Source organism: Mauremys mutica, chromosome 7 (genome assembly GCF_020497125.1).
Source record: "Mauremys mutica isolate MM-2020 ecotype Southern chromosome 7, ASM2049712v1, whole genome shotgun sequence".
NCBI classification, from domain to species: Eukaryota; Metazoa; Chordata; order Testudines; family Geoemydidae; genus Mauremys; species Mauremys mutica.
In genome coordinates this window covers 34659811-34681803 of record NC_059078.1, presented here as the reverse complement: position 1 = coordinate 34681803, position 21993 = coordinate 34659811, and the positions used below count along the sequence as shown (strand labels likewise).

General features: G+C 40.2%; 1 protein-coding gene across 2 annotated transcripts in view; it reads right to left on the bottom strand.

Annotated features, from left to right (window-relative positions):
* Positions 1–1021: 1021 nt before the first annotated feature.
* The window catches only part of PTPDC1 (protein tyrosine phosphatase domain containing 1), a 46274-nt gene continuing 25302 nt past the window's right edge, over positions 1022–21993 (bottom strand). For both annotated transcript variants that reach the window (XM_045025061.1, XM_045025060.1), the window contains 8 exons: positions 19200–19371; positions 17555–17635; positions 17212–17330; positions 16289–16426; positions 12987–14191; positions 11330–11515; positions 8064–8174; positions 1022–2036 (listed from right to left, as the gene is read on the bottom strand). In XM_045025061.1, coding sequence (XP_044880996.1) covers positions 1920–2036; positions 8064–8174; positions 11330–11515; positions 12987–14191; positions 16289–16426; positions 17212–17330; positions 17555–17635; positions 19200–19371 — 2129 coding nt within the window. In that variant the 3' untranslated portion in view covers positions 1022–1919. The remainder of the gene's footprint in view (positions 2037–8063; positions 8175–11329; positions 11516–12986; positions 14192–16288; positions 16427–17211; positions 17331–17554; positions 17636–19199; positions 19372–21993) is intronic.

Below are 21993 nucleotides of genomic sequence, written 5' to 3'. Positions count from 1 at the left end.
CCCCATGTCCCCAAAGAGAGCCCTACTTCCCCAAAATGTGTCCTCCATCTCATCTCTTCCTTTTCTGCCATGGGCAGACAATAACCATACTTGCACTTCCTCCATCCAGAGCCCCCACAATTCACTCCTGGGGCCTTCAGTAGGGGGCACAGTGGTAATTAGCCACACTCCTCCAACCGTCCTCTGGGTGTGGCCAGCAAGCCTGCATCCACCATACAGTCAATCACAGTGCACACATCTGGTTCCTCAAACACGTGCCTAACCTTAACCTCAATCTCAGAAAGGTTAATATAGCTAATGAACAGACTAACACAGCTACTCCTCTGATACTAATGAACATAAGTTGAATAGATTTATTTAAACTTAAACTTAATAGACATTTAAGTTTAAATAACTAATTTGTTACTACAACCTAAACCATTCTGAGTTTGGAATGAAGGCTAGGCATGTGATACTGAGGAATTGGATCTGTACTTTATAGGTTTTTGAATGCTACAAGTTGAAAAGAATTTCTTGTGGAGCTGTGAAACCTGTGAATGCACTTGGGTATTATATATGGATGATAAAGGCATGTGAATTGAGTGTAATCTGGATGTTAGTGTTGCCTTAACTGGTGATTTTCTAGAGTTTTAGTTTACAACGTTTTTTGGGTGTGATTCATATACACTATTTTACTTTCACATGTACACATTTTAAGATCATTCTATAAAGTCAGGAACTGATTTGCTTGGCTCTGAATTTGGTTTATGGAGTTATCTTGCCGTTAGCATTTATAAATTATGAACATAGCAAACAGTCCTATTTTTAACTGAATATATGCAGTCACTGATCGTGTTGTATAGCTAAATATTTTAGAACAGGAAAGGATTTTTTTAAGCTTATCTTACCATATGAGCTGTAACCCTGCAAATTGGGGAACCAACCTGAATCCTAATTCATAAACAGAAATTGTTCTTTGGAGTATACATAGATGTCTTTAATGAAATAAATAGACAGAAAAGCAACACAATACTTTAGCATCTGCAATACACTTTTTACATTTAAGGTTTTCACTGGTTTAATTTTTATAGGTTACTCATGTAAGTTATGACTCAGCGTGAGTAAAAAATGAGGCTTTTGGATAAGGTTTCAAATTTAAATAACTTTTCAAACATCTGTAGGTTTCTCTAGCCAGTTGGAAAAGATTACTCTTTCCTTTCAAGCACCTTAACATACATTCAACTTTCCATTAAAAATAAAATAATTTCAGAAACCTTTTATATTAAAATACCTAAAAATATATAAAAGTTGGTAAATAAGCAGCATATGCTGAAAAGTTAAATGCTTGTTAGGGTTGGGGTTTTTTTTGACACAAGAAAACAACATTAAGACATGTGGTGACTTACTACAGCCTATTTATAAAGGATTTTTTTCCTACAAATTTGTTTACTACTAAAACTAATCTCATTTTAAGATTTCCAAAGAACCCAATAAATACATCAGAATGTTGTCAGTATTTATTCACTGTAAAGTAAAATGAAATATCATTAATGTAAACATTAATACATAAATATTAATACATTAAATCATTGTATAACATGGCACTGACATTGTGGCAACTGTTTAACATAAAAAAATATAGCTTATTGATGAGACTTCTAAATCAATAAATACAGTTTTAAAACAGAGTTCACAATATAAAAGCATATTGCTTCAAACCAAATGCTACAGTACGATCACACAGTAGCAGCTCATTAAAATATCAACTTTTAAATCTGTAAATGGAATAAGGCTCACTACAGCTCCCTTTTTAAAAAAAAAGTTCTTTAACTAAAACTAAAATTTGGTCAATGCATGCCAATTAGCACAAAATACTGTAGCTGGTAAATGAAAGATAATTTGACAGGACCACTGAAGTCCCCAGCATAACTGTGTAAACATCAAGAGGGGTTATCTGTTTCTTTTTTGGCCTCCTTTCTTTTTGCTTCCAGTATTTGTTTAAATACTTTTCTCAGAGTGTTGTAAACCTGTGGTCCATTTTCAGAATCCAAACTCATCTGGGAAAAGGAAGAAATTAATTTTAATGTTTTACAGTACTGTATGACATGGCACAATACAGACAGAAAACACTAAATAATACATATTTTAAAATTCAAAGTACCAGATGCATTTTCATATACTTATTTTAAACCAGAAAATAGGTATTTTTCATAAATCCCTACAGGTCTAAACAAAACTATTGCAGAGTACTTCAGTTCTACCTACTGACAGGTTAAAACAAAATGGCGGTTAGAAATAAAAGAGGTAGGAGGAGAGATGTCATGCTGATGTCTACAGTCTGAATGGCTACTAGTTGAAGCATGGTTGTGCATTAGATATGATCCTTCTTTTCAAATGATTTCAAATACTTTATCAAAGGAAAGATGCTCTGAGTTCACCATCACCGGAACCCACCGTATGACTAAATTTAACCTTCACAAAGCTTTACATCAGCTTTTATAATCACTTGTTTATATGTATATATCCCATGCTCCCCACCACCTGTGTATGTGGATGAAGACCATGCATCCATGGAACAGGGGAGGGGACTTTACTTCTGCTACATGTTCCCCTTTGTGTCCCTACCCAGCAGAATTCTAGTTCCATGGACATGGAAGATTGGGAGAAATTGTTAGGCTCTGGATTCTTTCACTCCACCCAAACCTGCAAGAGAACATCGCACAAACGAATACAATTTGAGGTTCTATTAATTGGCACAACTTTCTCCTTCATGTGAGGGGAGTTCAGAAGGCTGTTGCAGCACATGGAGTGCTTGAGAGCATGGGTTATGAAACCATACTATCCAGGATCTAGTTCAGGGATCAGCAACCTTTCAGAAGTGGTGTGCCGAGTCTTCATTTATTCACTCTGATTTAAGGTTTCGCGTGCCAGTAATACATTTTAACATTTTTAGAAGGTCTCTTTCTATAAGTCTATAATATATACCTAAACTATTGTTGTATGGAAAGTTTTTAAAATGTTTAAGAAGCTTTATTTAAAATTAAATTAAAATGCAGAGCCCCCCAGACCAGTGGCCAGGACCCGGGCAGCATGAGTGCCACTGAAAATCAGCTCGCACGTGCCACAGGTTGCCTACCCCTGGTCTAGTTGAAAATGGTGAATCTGGGAGGCAGATTGGAGACAAGATAAATCCATGTGCACAGTTCTTGGATGATCTACAGGTAATGGTGTGGAAGCCTTAGTTCCTGGCCAGGGGGACAAAACAGTAATAGTTATAAATTTCACATGTTGCACATGTTTCCTCTGCCCTCCATGATAACTAGCATAGGAAGGATGGGCCCTACAAAAAATAACCAGTATTTGACAATGGAGCTACATCAAGTTACCCCAGCTGAGGATCTGACCCACTAAATGCAGAGTTCTGTGCACACTACTAGCTTTACCGTTCATGGTGTGTGGGCTTAACAAATGTACATTGTTACTCCTTTTCTAATCTTATTTCACCTAAACCATATTTTGATCTGACCAGAACAGGTTTCAGTTCTATATATTATACACACTGAGGCTCTGAAATACTGGGGCTATAGTTTCTATAGTTAGTGCAAATGACCTTCATTTGTAAAACTACAATATTACCAAATATTCCTTCAGAGATACTTAGATAATTTGCAGGCACTGCCCTAATTGATGACAGGAACAACATACACAACTCTTCCATAATCACTAGGTCATGGGCCGGAAAAAAAAATCTTAGTTAGTTTAGATAAAGTTGAGGACAATGTTAATCTTAATTACTGAGGCAGGAAGACTTATAGGGTGGGGGTGGGGGGAATCCAACCCGAATCAAACAGTGATGCCAGCCTTATTAGTGAAGCTTAACTTCCCCTAAGTGAGGCTGACATATGATCAAGGAAAAAGTATGAGCAGAAAATGAATATTCTACCTGGTTTTTGCTTGAGGCCTGCCAAAACACGAGAGGTGACTTACATTACAGTAACTGAAATGTACTATGTTTTTGTCTGTACAGATCTCAGTGTAGATTTGCATGCCCCATGCATACAAGCCAAGAATCTTTTAGCCAGAAGTTTCAGTTGTGCCCCTCTGAGAGTATAAAGAGCAAAGCAGCCCCAACCACCACTCAGTTCCTTCACTAATAGAGACTATCTAGTAAAGGACTTTGTATCTGGGGGGAAAGTGGGTGGGTTGTGGGATCCATGGGGGGGAAAAAGCACTTTAAACTCCAGTTACTGTCAGTTAAGTAACCTCTTTCTTCAAGCATTTGTCCACATAGTTCCCACTATAGGTGAGTGGCTAACAGCTACCTCTCAAGGAGGTGAGTGATAGGAGTCCTATTTAAAATAACTGTAGGATAGCCTTGCCAAATTGGGTATCTGATCTAGAGGCTACCACAATGAAGCATTGATTGGTAAATGTATGAACAGAACTCCAAGCAGCTGCCCTACAAATCTCAGAAACAGGGATTCCCCTGAAACAATTTACAGATGAGACTTAGCTCTAATAAAGTATGCCCCCTAACTCTAGAAGGAAGGGGTAGTTTATTCAATGCATAGGATATCTTCATATATTCTGAAACCCACTTCAAGAGCCTCAGAGGAAACAGCATGACCTTTAGATTTGCTACCAAAAGCCATAAAAAAATCAATAAGATAGGGATACATGTGAATACCTTGTCTCCTCTGCATAGCTGCTCCCACTGAAAAGCATTTGGCAAACACACTCAGAGCTGCTGAGAGACTGAAAGGGAGGACTCTGATCCGGCAATAATGTCCACTGACCATGAAATGAAGAAGCTTCCTGAGAGCTGGATGGATTGCATGGGAGTAAGAATCCTGCAAGTCAGGAGTTGCAAACCAGTTCATGGGATCTAGAGAAGGAATTACTGAAGAAAAAGGTTTGAAGCTCCCGATGAGTTTGTCGGGCCCTCTGAGATCTAATATAGAATACCACCCACCTTTCTTTGTTGGAATGAGGAAGTAGTGGGAATAGAAGCCCTTGCCACACAACCCTAAAGGGACCATCTCAATCACACCCTGAAGAGTATCTATCTCCTCCGGCACCAGACTAATGTGTTAAGTGTCCCTGAAAAGACACAGGGAAGAGAGTGCAGAGTTGGCATAGACTGGGGCTGAATTGAATACTCTTGCTAGATAACTTCTAAGACCCACTGGTTGGTACTAATTGAAGCCCATGCATTTGAAAACAAGGCAATTGCCGAAGAGAGGGGAGAAAGGGCATAGATCCTCAACAAACTAGCCCACAACTCTTGAACCTGGCATCAAACCTGCAGCCCTTGGCCCTATGATGAATGCACATTAATAGTAGATGGAGGGCTTTTCTCTTCTTATAAGAGTTTTTTTCCTTGTACAATTCAGAAGTTCTTTGCTGGTATGAAGAAGAAGATGGAAATCTCTGTTTTGAGAAGGTCAGAGGTTTTGTTTGCTTTTTGCTCTGGTATGCAACACAGAGGCCAAAAATCAAAAGGTTGCTCTCAAGTTCTTCAATGCATGAAGCACCTAATCAGTCTTCAAGATGAAAAGATCATGGCCCTCAAAAGGAAAGTCCTCAATCACCCACAACCCAATGCTCTGAGTGTCCCTAAACTTCCAACTGCCAGAAGCTGGGATTGGACAACATGGGACCAATCACTCGAAACTGCCCTGTTCTGTTCATTCCCTCTGAAGCATCTAGCACTGGGCTAGATGGACCATTGGTCTGATCCAGTATGGCTGTTCTTATGTTCCTATGATGTGAACCTCTTTTGGAATTCCTTACTATTGCAGCCAGAATGTTCTGCATATAGTTACTGCAGTAGCCACTGTCCTAGCTGCAGTGTCAGAAGCCTCCAAAGATAATTGTTAGCTGCTGTCCTTCCAAAGCTACTGCTTTTGATTTGTCCCTGATGTCCTAAAGTTTTTTGTTCAACTGTGAGAGCTTATGCTCTCCTTAACCCTAGATGTAGTTTTAGGAGGACCAGGCTCCTTGGAGTTTTCATGAGCACTATTACTACTAAAGACCCAGGGGCCAGGGGTCGAGAAATATTCAAACCCCTGGGGGCAACTTGATATTTGAGATCTGCTCTTTTAGATGCAGGAGCCTGCCACATGTCTTTAACTGACTCCAGGATAGCCTCATCATTTTCCCATACCAATCAACCCTGGGAAACCAGATGCAAATTGCTGGATAACTTGTGAGACCTTTCCTGAACAACTTCAAGGAGTATCTAAGATCTCTGCTATCCTTTAAGAAGGTTGTGAAAGACCTTGAAATTGACTGTGGAAAGAGCAGATCGTGGTACAGCTTCATCTGATGAGGAAGATGAATAGCCAAAGGAATCAGTTGATACCCATGTTTCTCCATAAGATCTTACTCTTCAGTATGAGGTTTTTGTTCAAATTGCTAGACAAGCTACTGGTTACATATTCGGGCTATCTTAAATGGTTCCTCAGGAGATGGTGATCTAATTCAAGACCTAGATCTGGATGAATAAAGAGCAGGAAAATGGTGATGCTTCCACCCTGACTACTATGGCCAAGACTGCATCTCATATGAGAAAGGCATACAATGCCACAATACCAGAAGTATGGGATCTATAATGAGAAGGACTCCTTCTTCATTCAGGGGCCAGCCTAGAAAAAAGAGACGAGAATCTAGAAGAAGGGCTTCTACTGTCATGAGACAAAGAGGCAGAGAAGTAGAACTCCTCCAAGAGTGGTACGGATCTCTGAGGAGTTTTAACAGGCTGCAGAGATCCAGACCCCAATCTCTGAGAAGTAGATATTGGTACCACAGATGATGGTCACAGGGAGGTTTTCATAATCAGTATCTTTGGTTCCAGTAGCGTAAGGGACGTAGATTCTGTTGATACTGGAGAAATATCTAAGTGAGGAGATTGTGGTTCTGCAGTGATCACTATGGTTGGAGAATTTGTGAAAGCTGCCTGCATTAAGAGAGGAATGGGTACCAAGATGGGAAGAACCAATCTCAACAGTATCCGTATGGAAGTCTCAATATATGGGATCTTCTTAATATGCAATACTAAAAAAATCTGTGGCAGATGGTACCAATCACGTTAGTACTAAGAAAGAGGTATTGGTTGCCAGAGATAGACAACATAGTACCTAAGCAGCAGAGTAATATTCTGCAGCCCTTGAAGACTCGTGGCATCAATTAGTTTTGGAAGGAGACAGTTTGAAAACATCAGTATGATGAATCTCAGATCTCTTATTGGCCAATACTGAGGAGTCGAACACCGTTGGAAGATCTATGCTTTCTCCTACCGAGGGCAACAGCAGTTGCTGAATGACACAGAAAGAACTGAAGAGACGGCTTGGCATATTTCTGAGAAGCACGAGATCTCTTAGAGCCAGAAGTCCTGTTAGAAACACTAACATAAACTGATTTTAAAGCAGCAGATTGCTTTCAAGAAGAACCTTGAGAGTCTAAAAAGCTCTTCATTGATTTGACTTTTGCATCAAACATTTTTAAACAAACATGGCATAAGCTCTCTGCATGTGCTCAGAAAAGGATTTGTAAATTGAACATTTGTCTGTAATATGTGACTCTCCTACACAAAAAATATATTTAACATGTCCATCCTTCACAGCTATAGCTGCCTCAAAAGCCTGGCAGATTTTAAAGTCTGGAGATAGTCTTAGCCATGTAAACCTCCACCCTGGTACTGGGGGAGACTCAAACAAAAGAAGGCTAATTATCTTCACAGTTAAAAGTGTGTGCTTTATTTCCAGTTTGAAATAGTCTAACTTCAACTTCTACCCAGTGGAAGTAGCCTAGCAAGACATAAAAATGAAGCCAGAGAATAACAAAATAGTGATTGAAGGCACTATTTTTACTCCATTCAATACTCAACACCCACAGTTGACCTGTGCGGAATATTTTTCTGTGCTTTGGGGAGGATTTGCTATGACAAAACTTTTATACCTTGAAGCAGATAAGTGTCAGTATAATAACTATTAATGAATTACTAAAATTTTTGGCTAAGACTGTTACTTCATCCTCCATAATCTACAAAACAATCACAATTTCATGGGTGAGTTGCTACTTGCCTTAGTGAAAGCTTTAATGGCCCGGGTAAGTAAGGCTTCCTCCACATCAGCTGGTATTGTCTGCAAATTCACTACACAATGGAAAATACAAAGAATAGTCTGATATTGTTCCTAGTGGGTAAAAGAAATATAAAGTTATTAAAAAGGAAACATTTTCAAGGAAAACATTTAAATAATTGTTAAAAGTACTCCAAGAACTGTAGACCACATTAACCGCACTTGCAATAAAATCCAGGGGAATAAATTCCACAAGGATTCTCCTGCAGAGTTCTTACATAATTGTTCAATAATGGGAAGCGAGGTTCTGTTGTGTTAATTTTGATGAAATATATGGGCCAAAGGTGTTAACATACCCTGAAACAGTCCAATATTAAACAGTTTCAAGCAAGGTTCAGGGTTTGGTATACAGAGACCTAAGCCTGCTTAGTACCATGGCAAATACACCATTAAAGATATACACACACACACACAAAAAAAGGGGGGGGGGCGCGGAGGACTGTTAATAGCATTTGAAACGTAAAGTATTAAAGCTTTCATTTAATGACCTCTCTTGTTCCCTTTAACTGTACAGAATTTTTAGAAAGAAAAACCCACGTTGAAAGTCTTCAAGATGATAGAAATCGTAACTGTCCTTTTGGGGTAAAAAAGAAGTTAGTTCAGAGGGGCTGGAACTGTTGTTGTTGCTGTTAAAGTCTGATTCCATTTTCTAAAAAACAAAACAAGACAAACACACACAAGAGGGAAGAGAGAGGAATAGCAAAGATAGAAAATTCAACTTCTGTCTCTGGTGTCAATTTTTGCTTGTAATCTCACTGCTGGAAAAAATAAAGGCCACAGCACATGGCCTTACCAGCCACTCTGAGACCTGGTAAACTTGTACTAGCATTGGGATGTTCAGGAAATTGCTTTTAGCTGCCTCTTTCTGGCCACAGGCTTACAGGAGTGTTGTGAAATATAGTCTTGACCAGCTAACCCAGCTCTTATTAAACAGAAAGAAAAAGGAGAGAGATAGGAAAGAGATGAAATAAGGAGGAGAAGGAAAAGGACACACAATGGGAGTGAGGGAGGTTGACAGTCTCGCATCCCAGGTAACATTTGGGCTTTAGCCAGAGTTACTGGAGGTGGCAATGTCATCTGGCTCTCTTTCTCTGGGCCAGTATGATCAGAACATCTCTCAGGATTAGGATGAAGGAGGCACAACGGTGTCATGCTGGATCCTGATATTTCAGGACAGGGTGGGAATGGCAGCCATCATCATGATGAAACTCACTCTTCCCCTTCCTTTCTCTTTCAGCCATCCAGCGTTTATGTCCATCCCAACTTTCCTTCAACTTTCCTTCCTTTAAGGACTCCAAAAGGGAGTGATGAGTAGAATAATCCATCCTCCTATTTTTTTGCCCACCAATTAGGCCTAATTTCCAACAATTTTGGTTCACTGATATCTGGTCCCATGCGTCTCTGGTTTATGAGACATGATCTTAACACAATTCTTGAGTTGTTTCGGTAGGCCTTTTTGTTTGGACTAATTCAGTCTGTCTCCCTTTTGCACCTTTTCTCCATCAATGTTTATTGTTACAGGTTAATGTGACATTTTATGAACTTCCACTCACTTCTTACAACTGAGCCCACAATTGGGGTAAAACTTGTAGGCGCAACTATTGCAACAATTCTCCTGCAGAATGTGGGTAGCCCCATGACACAAACCCCGGGATCCTCTGAAACTTCTAGGAGTCAGGTCTATCCATGCACAGGCTTCCCCTTCTCCCCACCCCAGGTTTCCCAAGCCCCACTCTTTGACAGTACTGTTCCAATAGATACATGGTCCAATGAACTCTCCTACCCATGGCTGTCCACTGAGACTCCACCCCCTAATTTGGGGAATCCCTATTGTGAAAGGGCACAAAAAAAATTATACAGCTCCAGATTGTATTATCTTTTCCTAGGAAAGACTATAGGGCCCAGGGAAGTATATACTCCTAAGCCTTTCTCCTCAATTAAACATCCCACTCCCACCCCTGGCCTGCCCAGCTCCCTTTCCAGTGTGGATCACAACCCCACAGAAGGGTCTCTGAGGGGTACCAAAAAAAGGTGTCTGGGTGGATGAGGGAAACGGTGTTCTGAAGGCAGCTGATTTCCTCTTCCACATTAGGCTCACCACCAGATCTTGGGGGAGATAATCTCCACTTGGGCAGGCAACTTTTAAGGCCAAACATACATTACAACAACAAATGTAGGAAGCTAAACAACAAATGGGTAAGATAAAATCATTAATTTTGATGGTTAGTTTACCTTCAAGTATCAAGTGGTTACTTTATCTTTTATTCAGCCAAAATAATAAAACCCTGATGAACTGAGTTCAGGAAGAAGCATGACATTTCAAAACCCTGAACTGAGAGAAACTGAATGTCATGGAAGTAGACTGCAGAGAAGGCAATTGCCACCTGCTGCTCGAGGAAATGTGTAACTGTGAGCAGAGGGGGGTATTAGAAGGTGCCCTACTTTCTACACAAATAATCCAGAAACAAAAAGAGTACCCAAAGAATTGAAAGATGTGTCATGTGACTGAGAATTCTAGAACACAAACTCTCTTTATAAGGAAATGTTCTGAAAAGGTAGAATAGCTAAAAGGATTTATTTATCCCTTTATAGAAAACATAATGTGAATGTTTCAGAGCAGAATGACTTATTCCCCATCAAGATTTGAGAATATGGAAGTCCAGAGCTTTGATTTATGTAATGGAACTTGGCCAGGCTACTGGAGCATTTACTACTTGGATTTGTCAGTTCCTCACACCCTCTGCACCAACCCTCTCAGTGCTACAGGATTAGATGTTTGCACAGCACTTTGAAGATGCATAAGACTATAATGTGGTCAATATTAAGCACTGTTGCCAGACCTGGTGTTAGGGAAATCTAAAGGGAAAGAGTTTCTTGCCTTCTGTCTCTCTGAATTTCAAGTTGCAGCAGGCTGTGGTAACTCCAGCCAGCACACATGGAAATCAAGTTTCTATTGACTAGAGCTCTAAGATTTTATCTATCTTGGATTTTTCTAAAGCACCCATTACCAGAGCATCTAAGCATTGATTAAAATTTACTGTGAACTATAAAGATACATTTTCATTTGATTTTTATGGAGCTTGAAATTTGTTTTATTTCAAGTTACCTTTAAAAATGTAAATTCCTTGTTTAAGGGCCACTGATGCAAAGCTTGAGTTAATAAACTGTACTTTTCAGTAAAATAATGAATTGACATATATAGTGTTTACCTTTGCTAGTAAGTTAAGAGTTTCCGGTGATTCTGTGCATTTTTTTGACAACATGTCAATATCCTCTTTGGTTATAACAGGTTCTTTTAGTTGCTCTATCCAGGACCACATCAAGCTGCAAAGGACAAAAGGATCTCTCTCGGCACAAATTCTATCCCAAGCTCCATCTCGAGAATTCAGTTCTTTCTAACAAAAATAAAAATGCACCATCTATTTACTTCTGCTAAGATTTTCTTTGCTTTTAGCAGCACTTGTTAGACTTGTGCACAAAGGAGACATTTATCAGCCCCATGAATATATTTCCTCCTGTAATGGGGTTCCCACTCGTTGCTAGTGTACCTTCTCCTGCCTAGAACTGGGAAAGTAGATCTCACAGCATTAGGTCACCCATTCTGTTCACTCTGCAATAGTCTTTATTCTGGTCAGTTGGCCCTCCAGCGAGGTCACTGTTTAGTCCACCCCTTTCCAGGATTACAAAGTCCAACAGGACCGCTTCCAAATGCCTTCTTAAGATGGTGTCCAACCCCAGCGTGGGGCTCAAGAGCCACTAAACCAGCAGCTGGCAGGGGAACCCAGGCCCATGAATTACACCGGATTCCAGCCCAGAGAGACCTTAAAACCAGCAATCCAGGTCTAAGAAGTCCCTGTCCCAGTTGCTGGCTCCCTCTTACCCAGCCTTTTGCCTTCCCTTGCCTGTTTCTGGTTTTACCACGGGAGCTGACTCTGCTCCTGGTGGTACTCCGCCCCCTTCTAGCCTCCTGCTAGACTTCTTACTCCAGGGCAGAATCTCAGGGCTTACTCTCCTCCTGGTCCCTGACAACTTCCCTCATCCCAGGGAGTGACTGCAGCACCCTTCTGCTATCCCTCCTGGCTTTACAGTGCTATCCCAGCCCTTCCCCAGCTGGGCTTCATTCTTAATCTTGGTCCTTCCTCTTGCAGGTGATGCCAGGTAACCCACCTGGTCTCTCAGACCCTTGTTAACCCTATCAGGGCTGGTACAGTTTTACAAAATTGTCAACATTAATCGGCTGCAATGCAAGTGGCTCTTAGACCAGAACGGCAACACGAATAGTACATTGTACAGTCCAGTGCCCTCCAGTTATACGTGGAATATATGAAACAGCTTCTGATTCCTGTTTCAAATCAAATGGGTTCTGGAGGACATGGTTTTGATGATTTTAAGCAGTTAAATTTCTACTAAATTCTTTTACTCATTTACACACAAAATCCTGTGACTAGCTGTGAGAAAGCTCTGACCTGGCTCTAACCTAAAATCCTGAGGCACTTTTATGTTACTAACAATGTTATGACTATAGCTATCAACTGATTTTAAACTGACTGAATAAACACAAACAGAAATAATTTTTCTACCTTTCTGTTAGATGCTAACAGTAAAGTGAAATTTTGCTTAGGTTTTTTTTTTAGTTGTTTTTGTCAAACTTCAGGCCTCTGACCACATAATATTTCCATTGAAGCAAGAGCCTTTTATTTAGGTGACTGGCAATTTCAATATCAGAGCATGTCTAATGTGTATAATTTATATGGGTGTCAGAGACTTCTCTCACAAGCTAGCAGTGGAATTTTTGCTGCTGTTTATACTTTAAATATACATGTAATAAATACACAATATTGAATAATGTTTTAGAAAAGGTAGTACCTGCCACATTTCTACCTTCTGTTTCACTTCCTCCTCGCCCATAAATTCATTAAGATTTGCAAGGGCTTTAGCTGCCAAAATTCTTCTTGCGTCCAGACTTAATTCTGATTGCAAAACAATGTATGGAACTGCTTCCAATAGATCTTTACTATCTTGACTTTCATATCCAATAGATGATTCTTCTTCTAAAGCAGAATTATCAGAGTCCTCAGATGCACAAATTCTTCTGCCATATACATTAGTCTCTCGCTTCTTTCTGTGACCAATGTCCTTTGCAAAACTACGTTTTGATGTTCTTGCTTCCCTGTCATTGTGTACACGTTCAAAACCTGAGGAAAAGGTTTTACTACGCTGCACTTCTTTTGGCGATTTTTTTGTATAGAAATTGTTTTGTCCATCTAAACTGAATTTACCTTGACTCCAGAAAATAAATGTACTACGAACTAAGGCCTCTTTGTTTAAATCCAGCTGAGGAGATTGAATGCCTGAAGAGAGAAAATGTTCCCTAGCGTTCTGCTGCTTAAGTTGGTCAAAGAATGGTACTTGTGCAGGCACTGTCCATGGAGTTTCTCCTTGTTCCAGGAGAAATGCAGTTCTCCTTAAATCTGAGTCACTATAGCTTAGACGTCTTTTTGAATGAGTCAAAGGCTGAAGGCATTCAACATTCCGCCTCTTCCAAAGAGGATCATATTTGTGTTCATGGGAGAAAACAGAATCCTGGGTCTCAAAAGTGACATTTCCCACTACTGAGTGGGAGAATGGCTCTGATGTGTCACTATTCTGTCGTGTTAACTCTTTATCTAGCTGTGTAGAGTCCAACTGAGAAACAGCCTCTTCAATTTCAGAAGAGAGATCTGGTATATCTAACAATTCCTCCTCTATCACTTGCCTGTTTTCAGCCAAGTCCAACAGCAGCTTGCAAACTAGATGAATAAGTTTTGGCACATACTTGAGATGTCTACTCTCATAACCGTGGAGCAGATGCCTCTGACGGATCAGATACTGGGACAGAGTAACTGCATGTGCTTTGGGCTCGCAGCAAGCAAACACATTTCTTAGAGGGATCAAAAATTGAGTGAATTCTCTTACACACACTAATTGTCCTCTGGTTTGAATAGAATTAGGCCTTTTTGCCCTAACAAAAAGAATTGCTTGATCTGCAGTCATTCTTGTTGCAAAAACTAAGTAACAAGCTATCAAAACACCTAGAAAATTTAAAGACAAATGGTTAACATGTTAATACATTATAAAATAAAAATTAATACACACACATAAGGATGTAATTTTTATGTCCAATTCATAGTGTGCTATTGTCTAAGTGTATATGCAATTTTGCATCATAATACAAACATCAGAGTGCAATAAGAACTAGATAAACACTTGTCTCGATAAGACAGATGAACTGCTTTAGTACTAGGTTACTGGTAATACCCCAGATGGCCAACACTGACCATTCTTGTGCCATCTCCTTTTTCTTTTGCTGCTTTTTCCTTCCTGAATCTCAACCACTTTCCAGTCTCTTATGTTTCCCCTGTTGCTGCTAGCTGCCCAAGTTGATCCTGTACCTGGTACATACAGTGGGAAATAATTAAACTTCCCACTGTTAGTTTATCTACCAGTAAAAGGATTCTCATGTAAATCATTTGGGAACTCAGTACGTAAGACTGCCTGTCTTTCCATGTGATATCATAGAAGCAGTGATAAGAAGAGGCATGTTACATGGTCTAATTGCAAAGGGGCTAGAGGCAGTGCATTTTCGGTGAAGTGTTCTCTGGAACTCACTTCCACTCTTGGTCCACCAGAACCAGAATGTTAGAGTATGATTTGAAAGCTAAAACTAGTCTTCTGATCCAAGCTTTTGTGGGACAGAAGGATCAGTAGGTAGCACTAGGTGGTAGGAGGGAGCCACTAATGTGTGGATTTGGGATGTCATGTTTCTGACTTTTTATGTTCTCTTTTATAAGTTACGTCAGTGTTGTACACGCACCCAAAAGTACATGTGGAAATCTTCCCAAATGAATTAAGAAATTAACATAAGAATAGCCTGGACAGAGTATGTGCCTGTCAGACAACATGGGGCCTCATTTACCTCCCAATGAAGTAGAGACTCCCATTGATTTCAAGGGTAGTTCTTATAGGGGAAGTTCTATATGCTTAAATCAGGGGGATACTATAAGCATAAAAGCATACCTAAGAAAAGCCCATTTGCTCTAATAGCTGCTCACTGGTGCTAATTCATTAATCTAAAATATATTCAAAATGTAGAACATCATTATTACAAAGGAGATTGGTGAGCCATATCTGGCTTTTTGCTCTCCCTGTTCCCTGAGAGGCTCCTGCAGCCTCAGGTGGATTTTTTTTTCTCTTTCTAAGCCTACCTATTTTATTATTTCTTGCATATACAGCTGTTTGTATCTCGGATCTCCAAAATGAGATCTTTTCTTCTGGCTGCAAGGATTTGAGGCCTGCAGCTGTTTCACTGATCTCCTTCCTAGCCATTTTCCCTTACTTTGATATAGGTCAGCCATTGCTGTCATTCTGTGGATGTAAGAGAATTTGAAATTGAGGTGGCTACTCAGTGGAAGACTAAGATTTAGGGCTTTTTCCCCCCTTTTAAATAAGAAATTAAATCTCCCCTTAGCTTGTATTAACTTTGTTAAATGCCATCTCTGAGTGCTTAAAGGTTTTTTCCCAGCTTCCCTCCACATTTTAAAAAATGCGTTTCTCTCTCAACTGTGTTTGCAGCACAGTTGCATCATTTTCAAACTCCTCACACCCACAGGGAGCAATGGTGGCTATTGCAGAGATGGTGCCAGGCAAAGAGACATATTTGGGGAGGGGTCAGAAGTAAGTGCAATCTTTAACAGCTTCAAACCCAAAAGAAACCTTCAAGCTCCAAAGACCAAAGGTCTGAGTTGGGAGGGTAACCACAGATAACTGTATTCAAGACCAGAAAAGCACGAGGTGAATTATTTTTTTAATTGGAGACTATGTGGAGTAGCAGCTGCCTAGGTGAGGAAGCTGTACAGTTTCAATATTGCTGGGAGATTGTTACGTGGATTCAAAGTTTCTCTAACTCTTTGGGTCACAGCTCATATCTGTTAACTTTGTCCTCTTGCTGCCCCTGTCAGAATGACTTATTTTTTACAAATAAATTTTGTTTCCAAGTTTTATCACTCTACGGTATACCTCCTCAGAGTGATAAATACACAATTTAAACAAACCTATAATGATTTATATCTGCCATTATTTTGTACCTATAGAAAATAAGTTCATATTAATTTTTGAAGTTGAACACATACCTGTTCGGCCAAGTCCTGCATGACAATGAACAGCTACCCTCCCTTCCTGCAAGGCAAAAGCCATCACTTTTACCATATCCAGTATAGTAGTGAGAGATGCCACGCCATAATCCTTCCATCCAAAATTATAAAAATAAACTAAAAAGAGAGAGAATTATTTTCTTTAGTACACAATGTTAAATCTTTTGTTCCATATGCAGAAGAGAAATGACTAGTCATAAATAAATGTACTGAAAAAATAAAAATAATCCTAATAGGACTGACTATATATATTTGTTTGAAACAGATTATTTTCACATTTCAGAGAGAGCTTGCTGTGAGAATTTCATGGACATGCTGAGGTAGTTAAGATGTTTCAGACTAAAGCTCAGCTGGAATGGAAAAGGTATAACAAAACGAGTGATTCATACTAAAATTACTGAGCTATATATAGGAAACGTGTAACATTCTGTTTGGGCATAAAAGCACATCTTAACTCAATGGCTCTTAACTTTCTTAAGCAGATACACTCAGTGCAGTATGAAAAAGTAATGGTATTGCTGATACAAACCTCTTCAAATCAAAGAAACAGACATTTTGAAAAGTGCAACATTACTCACAAACATGTCTGAAACACTGTTAATATGCTCTATATTATTTTGCTCAGTTCCCATTTATCTTTTTACCAGGCATAGTTTTCTATTTACTCTAGCTGCTCATTCTACTGAAATTTAACACACCAACCACATACCTCAGCCAACAGTAGCATGAGAGAGGGAGCAATGTACTATCCAAGCTTGGACTTTGCTAAATTTAATTTTTTATATTTTGTGTATAGTATTCCTTATATAATTGCTCTTAATCCAAAAGCTGTGTGTCAGAAAATCTGCATGTACTGTACTGTACATGTAATTAATGAGGAAAAGCAGCAGGAGGGAACTTACTTCCATCCTCCATGAAAGCTTCAGGAAGGTAGGTAAAGCCACTTTCTTGTTCCAGCGGATTCCCACAGCTAGCATGCTCCCCAGGACGCTGAAGGTTAATTACTGTTTTTATGTCACACCTTAAGCAAGGAACAGAATAGTCACATTATATACAGCCATAATTTCATTGACCCTTATTTTCTAAAACATACACTTCTCCTAAATGCAGAATGGATGCTTACCTGCATATTGCTAAAATGAAAGGACCTTTACCAACAATCCAAATCTAAGTAGGAGGGAAAAAATGGATCAGGGATTATATCAGTAAGATCTAGAGCAATTCATTATCAATAAAATTCATTACCTTTGAAACTGCTCAATAATGTTATACTTCTCAATAATTTCTGTTGAGGGTCGAGCCATGGCCAATATATTATCTGTTATCCTGAAAAAATAAATTAATAATTTGGATGGATATTTCATTGTGATGATAATTTCATGGGTAATCTACCAAAATATATAGCTTTCTGAAAATGATAAAAAGGTATCTATAATTAGCAATGTGCATTTATACCCTTTTTGAAAATTCTTTCATCAGATTACATGCTTTATAAATCCCACTGAAACAATTAAGTTATATAACAAAATACCATTATGAGAGGTGCTCAAATACCATGGTGATGAGCATGATACAAAACTTAAGTAGATAATGGCTACCCAGATCACAATTTCTGTATTCCTATTCAGAGACATTTTACATGTTTCTTCTTAACTCATTTTTATAAAATGTCAATATTAATTTAAAAATACATTCCAGTGACCATAGAGATGGAAAAAATTCTTTCAATATTATTATTGATATGCAGAGCCGGCTCCAGACCCCAGCGCGCCAAGCGCGCGCTTGGGGCGGCGTCCCGTGGGAGGGCGGCAGGTGGCTCCGGTGGACCTCCCGCAGGCATGCCTGCGGAGGGTCCGCTGGATCCCGCGGCTCCGGTGGAGCATCCGCAGGCGTGCCTGCCAGGGCCGGCTCCAGAGCCCAGCGGGGCAAGCACCCGCCTGGGGCGGCCCTTTCCCGGGGGGGCGGCAGGCTGGGCCGGCGGACCTGCCGCAGTCATGCCTGCGGGAGGTCCACCGGAGCCTCGGGAGCAGCGGACCTGCCGCAGGCATGACTGCGGAGGGGATGCTCGGCCGGCGGCTCCAGTGGACCTCCCGCAGGCCAGACTGCGGCCGGTGCGCTGGTCCCGCGGCTCGGCTGGACCTCCCGCAGGCATGCCTGCGGCAGCTCATCCGGAGCCGCCGGACCAGCGAACCGCCCGCAGCTGCGGGAGGTCCAGCCGAGCCGCGCGACCAGCGGACCCTCCGCAGTCATGCCCGCGGGAGGTCCGCTGCTCCCGCGGCTCGGGGGCACCTCCCGGGCATGACTGCTTGGGGCGGCCAAATTTGTAGAGCCGCCCCTGGCGCCTGCGGGAGGTCCACCGGAGCCATGGGAGCAGCGGACCCTCCGCAGGCACGTCTGCAGGACGTTCACGGGAGCTGCGGGACCGGCGACCGCCAGAGCGCCCCCCGCGGCGTGCCGCCCTGCCTGGTGCGGCGCAAATCCTAGAGCCGCCCCTGTTGATATGATATAATATTTTATCTTCAATAATGTTTTCATTCATTTTAATCTAAACCAATGAGCATATTTTAACAGCTGTATTTAAATTTCAAGGGAAAATGTCTGTAGTTGAGAACATTCATGTAATCTGTAAATAGGTATTTATTATTTTGGATCTGAGCCAGAACCAATTGAAGACAATGTGTGTCTTTCATTGACTTTGATGGGCTTTGTATGAAGGCCTTTATGGCTTACTGCTAAGTATTAATTTTTAACTAACCTTTTATTCCAGTACATACTGTACTTAACTTGGCAGTTTATATTTGGTAGAAAAATGCAATATAAATTTATTACCCTAAATTCTCTAATGGAGCTAATATAATTAAGCTTAGTGAAACTGAATACTGCATATTACCAGGAAGAGTAAAGTCCTTTAATAGCTTGCTCTTGGTCACTCCATCGAGCTGGGTTTTCATACTTGCAAGCACGTCCACCACATGCCATCGAACACTGCATATGACCAGGAATGACATGGCGAAGGCGTTCCCCTACCTTAGTATATTTTGCGGTTGGACGCCTTGAATTTCCTACAACAGAAAGAAAAACAGAATACATAAGGTTAGCAAACTATCATCACTACCCTAAAATATAATACAGCGAACTTTTAAATGATTAAATTACAAAAATATAGCATATTAAAGATTTTTCAAGAGATTTAAGCAGCAAGGATTCACAATAAAAATACCATTCTTTGCTTATATTAGTGCTGAAGGTTATATTAGTGCTGTTATTCATGACATCAACTTAGTTTCCTTCTTCATGAAATTATAGGTATGTGATATCCTCCATGATGAGGCAAATATCACAGTCACCTTTTATCTAGAAATGTACAGCATGCCTGCACAAACACATGTTAAGCTATCTTTTGCTTTAATTATTTTCTGAAACCAAGGTGTTAAACTGAAATGCTCTACAAGTTAAAAATAAAGCACAGATTAAGCCCTGAGTAAGATATCAGTAAATACAATTATATATAATAAAACAATAACCACTATAAAATGATTTTGAACTATTTCATACGTATTTATATACATCTAAACATCTGAATAAGATTATACACCTTTAGTACACGTTATATAATACATAGCTATAAAACCCAAATATGATTTTTGGCAATAATCTAAAAATACTTCACTTTTTTTCTCAGGAAAAGTTGCATTCAGCTCTGCAGGGCTTACAGATGATATGGCTACCATAACACGGTGCGTGGATGATGAGAGGACCTCTACAACTGAGCTCCGGCGCCTTTGGAGTATGCGGAGAAAGGGATCAGAGGAAGAATGCCTCCGACCCTGAAAAAAGTTGCTAAAAATATTCACAGCTGAGCGCCTCCTGGGTGAACCCTCCATGATCGATCACCCCCTTGCAACACTTTATGAATGCCGTAGAAAACAAACTGGATCTGAAATCCAACTTGCTCAATGTTGAAGTTACGCAGAGATGTGTATCTTTCTGTATGATCTAACAGCTATTCAGGATAGGCTGAGCAGTCTCCATAGTAACAAACAATGAAGCCACTGATGCCAGCTACCCTTGTGGCAGCTAAATTCTATATGAATTGATTCTGCTTGGGACAAACTGTTTCCACTGCTGATGAGAATAGTTGCATTTCAAGTAGATAATTCTGCAACTGGACTGGGACAATTTTCCGAAACAAAATGAGTATTTTAGTAAATTGCAGTTATTGTACATTCAGAACATACTACACAGTATATTATACACCAAAATACAATCAAAATGTAGTTTGGGGCACTGCTTTTCTATAAATCTGTAAGTAAATACGCTGTACTCCCCCACAGATTAGTTTGACAGCCCATTGCCATCTTTTGCCCTCCACTTAGCTGCTCCAAAATGCATTGTTAGTTCTGTAATGATGGGGATTAGTGTGTTGCTATTGAAATTGTTCAGTGATGAATTGCAGACTGCTCACTCATGGACCATTCATATCCACTAACAAAACACAATTTGTTATTGAAAACAAAAGGTTTATTTTTTCAGAGCAGAGCTTTTTATTAACCAAAGCTCTTGAATCTACTGGGTGAAGCAGCCATATAATTTGATTGCTCCAAGTTTCAAGCAGTAGGTATCAGGCTATGAGTTGCCTCCCTCTTTGCTTCCATGCTAAAGAGGGAGATTGAGCTGGCCAGAAAGATTTCAGCACCCTCAAAATCACAGGGCCAAACCATCACTTGCATGGGGTAAGGACTGTAAAAAACATTTAAAATAATAGTCATCATGTCAGTTCTTTGTTAGAGCGCAATTTATGGATCTTGACGAGCAGGGTAGAGAAAATAAAAGACAGAAGAAAAATTAGTATAACCTAACCCAATAAACATGTTACTCCTGTTGCCCTCTCTTGGGCCATGTTCTACTCTCAATCTGGGCATGCGATTACCATCTGATGTCGTTGGGACTTGCATACTTACACCAATGGAAGTCGATACCTCTTGAAGTGGAACTTGCATGATAAAACCAGGTAAGTAAAAAGTGTTTTTTCCCAGTTTAAAAACCTCAGGCAATAATTTCTTTCTTCTAGGTGAATACAGGAAGGACGTTACTAGATTTTGAACAGATGTGCCACTTGTCTAGTAAGGGCACACAGAGAGGTTTGGTGCTGCTCCCAGCCCTACCACTTGCCAGCGATGGCAGGAGGGAAGAGGAACATCTAAAATCTGCTCCCTTGGGTGTTGCTGTTGCCCAAGAGCCTTTGCTACCCTGTTCCAACCCTAATGCTGATGCCAGGAGGGAGAGGAAGTATTAAAGTCTGCTCCATGGCTGTTGCCCATGAGTGTCTGCTACCAAGCCATGCCTTCCTCTACCAATCACATGCTAATTGAGGATTAGAAAATAGCACTCCCCTCATCCCACTGGGCTATTGCTATCTACGAACCCTTTTTTAAAACCTGACATGTCACTATCAATTTCAAAAAAGAAACACTAGCACTCTGAATTAAGTGGATTTCTAGACCCGAAGGCCTGCTAAGGCAAGTTTTTGGGGTGTCTGTTATGGGGTGATTATAGGCTTTTTTAGTTTAACTTCTGAATCTGTTTCCAAGGCCTTACAATTGTCTTAATGTTTGGAATTTTAGAAGTTATTTTTGTTTGGATAATTCTTGGGTGCTGAGGTTTAAGTATCATTTGTGATTAAG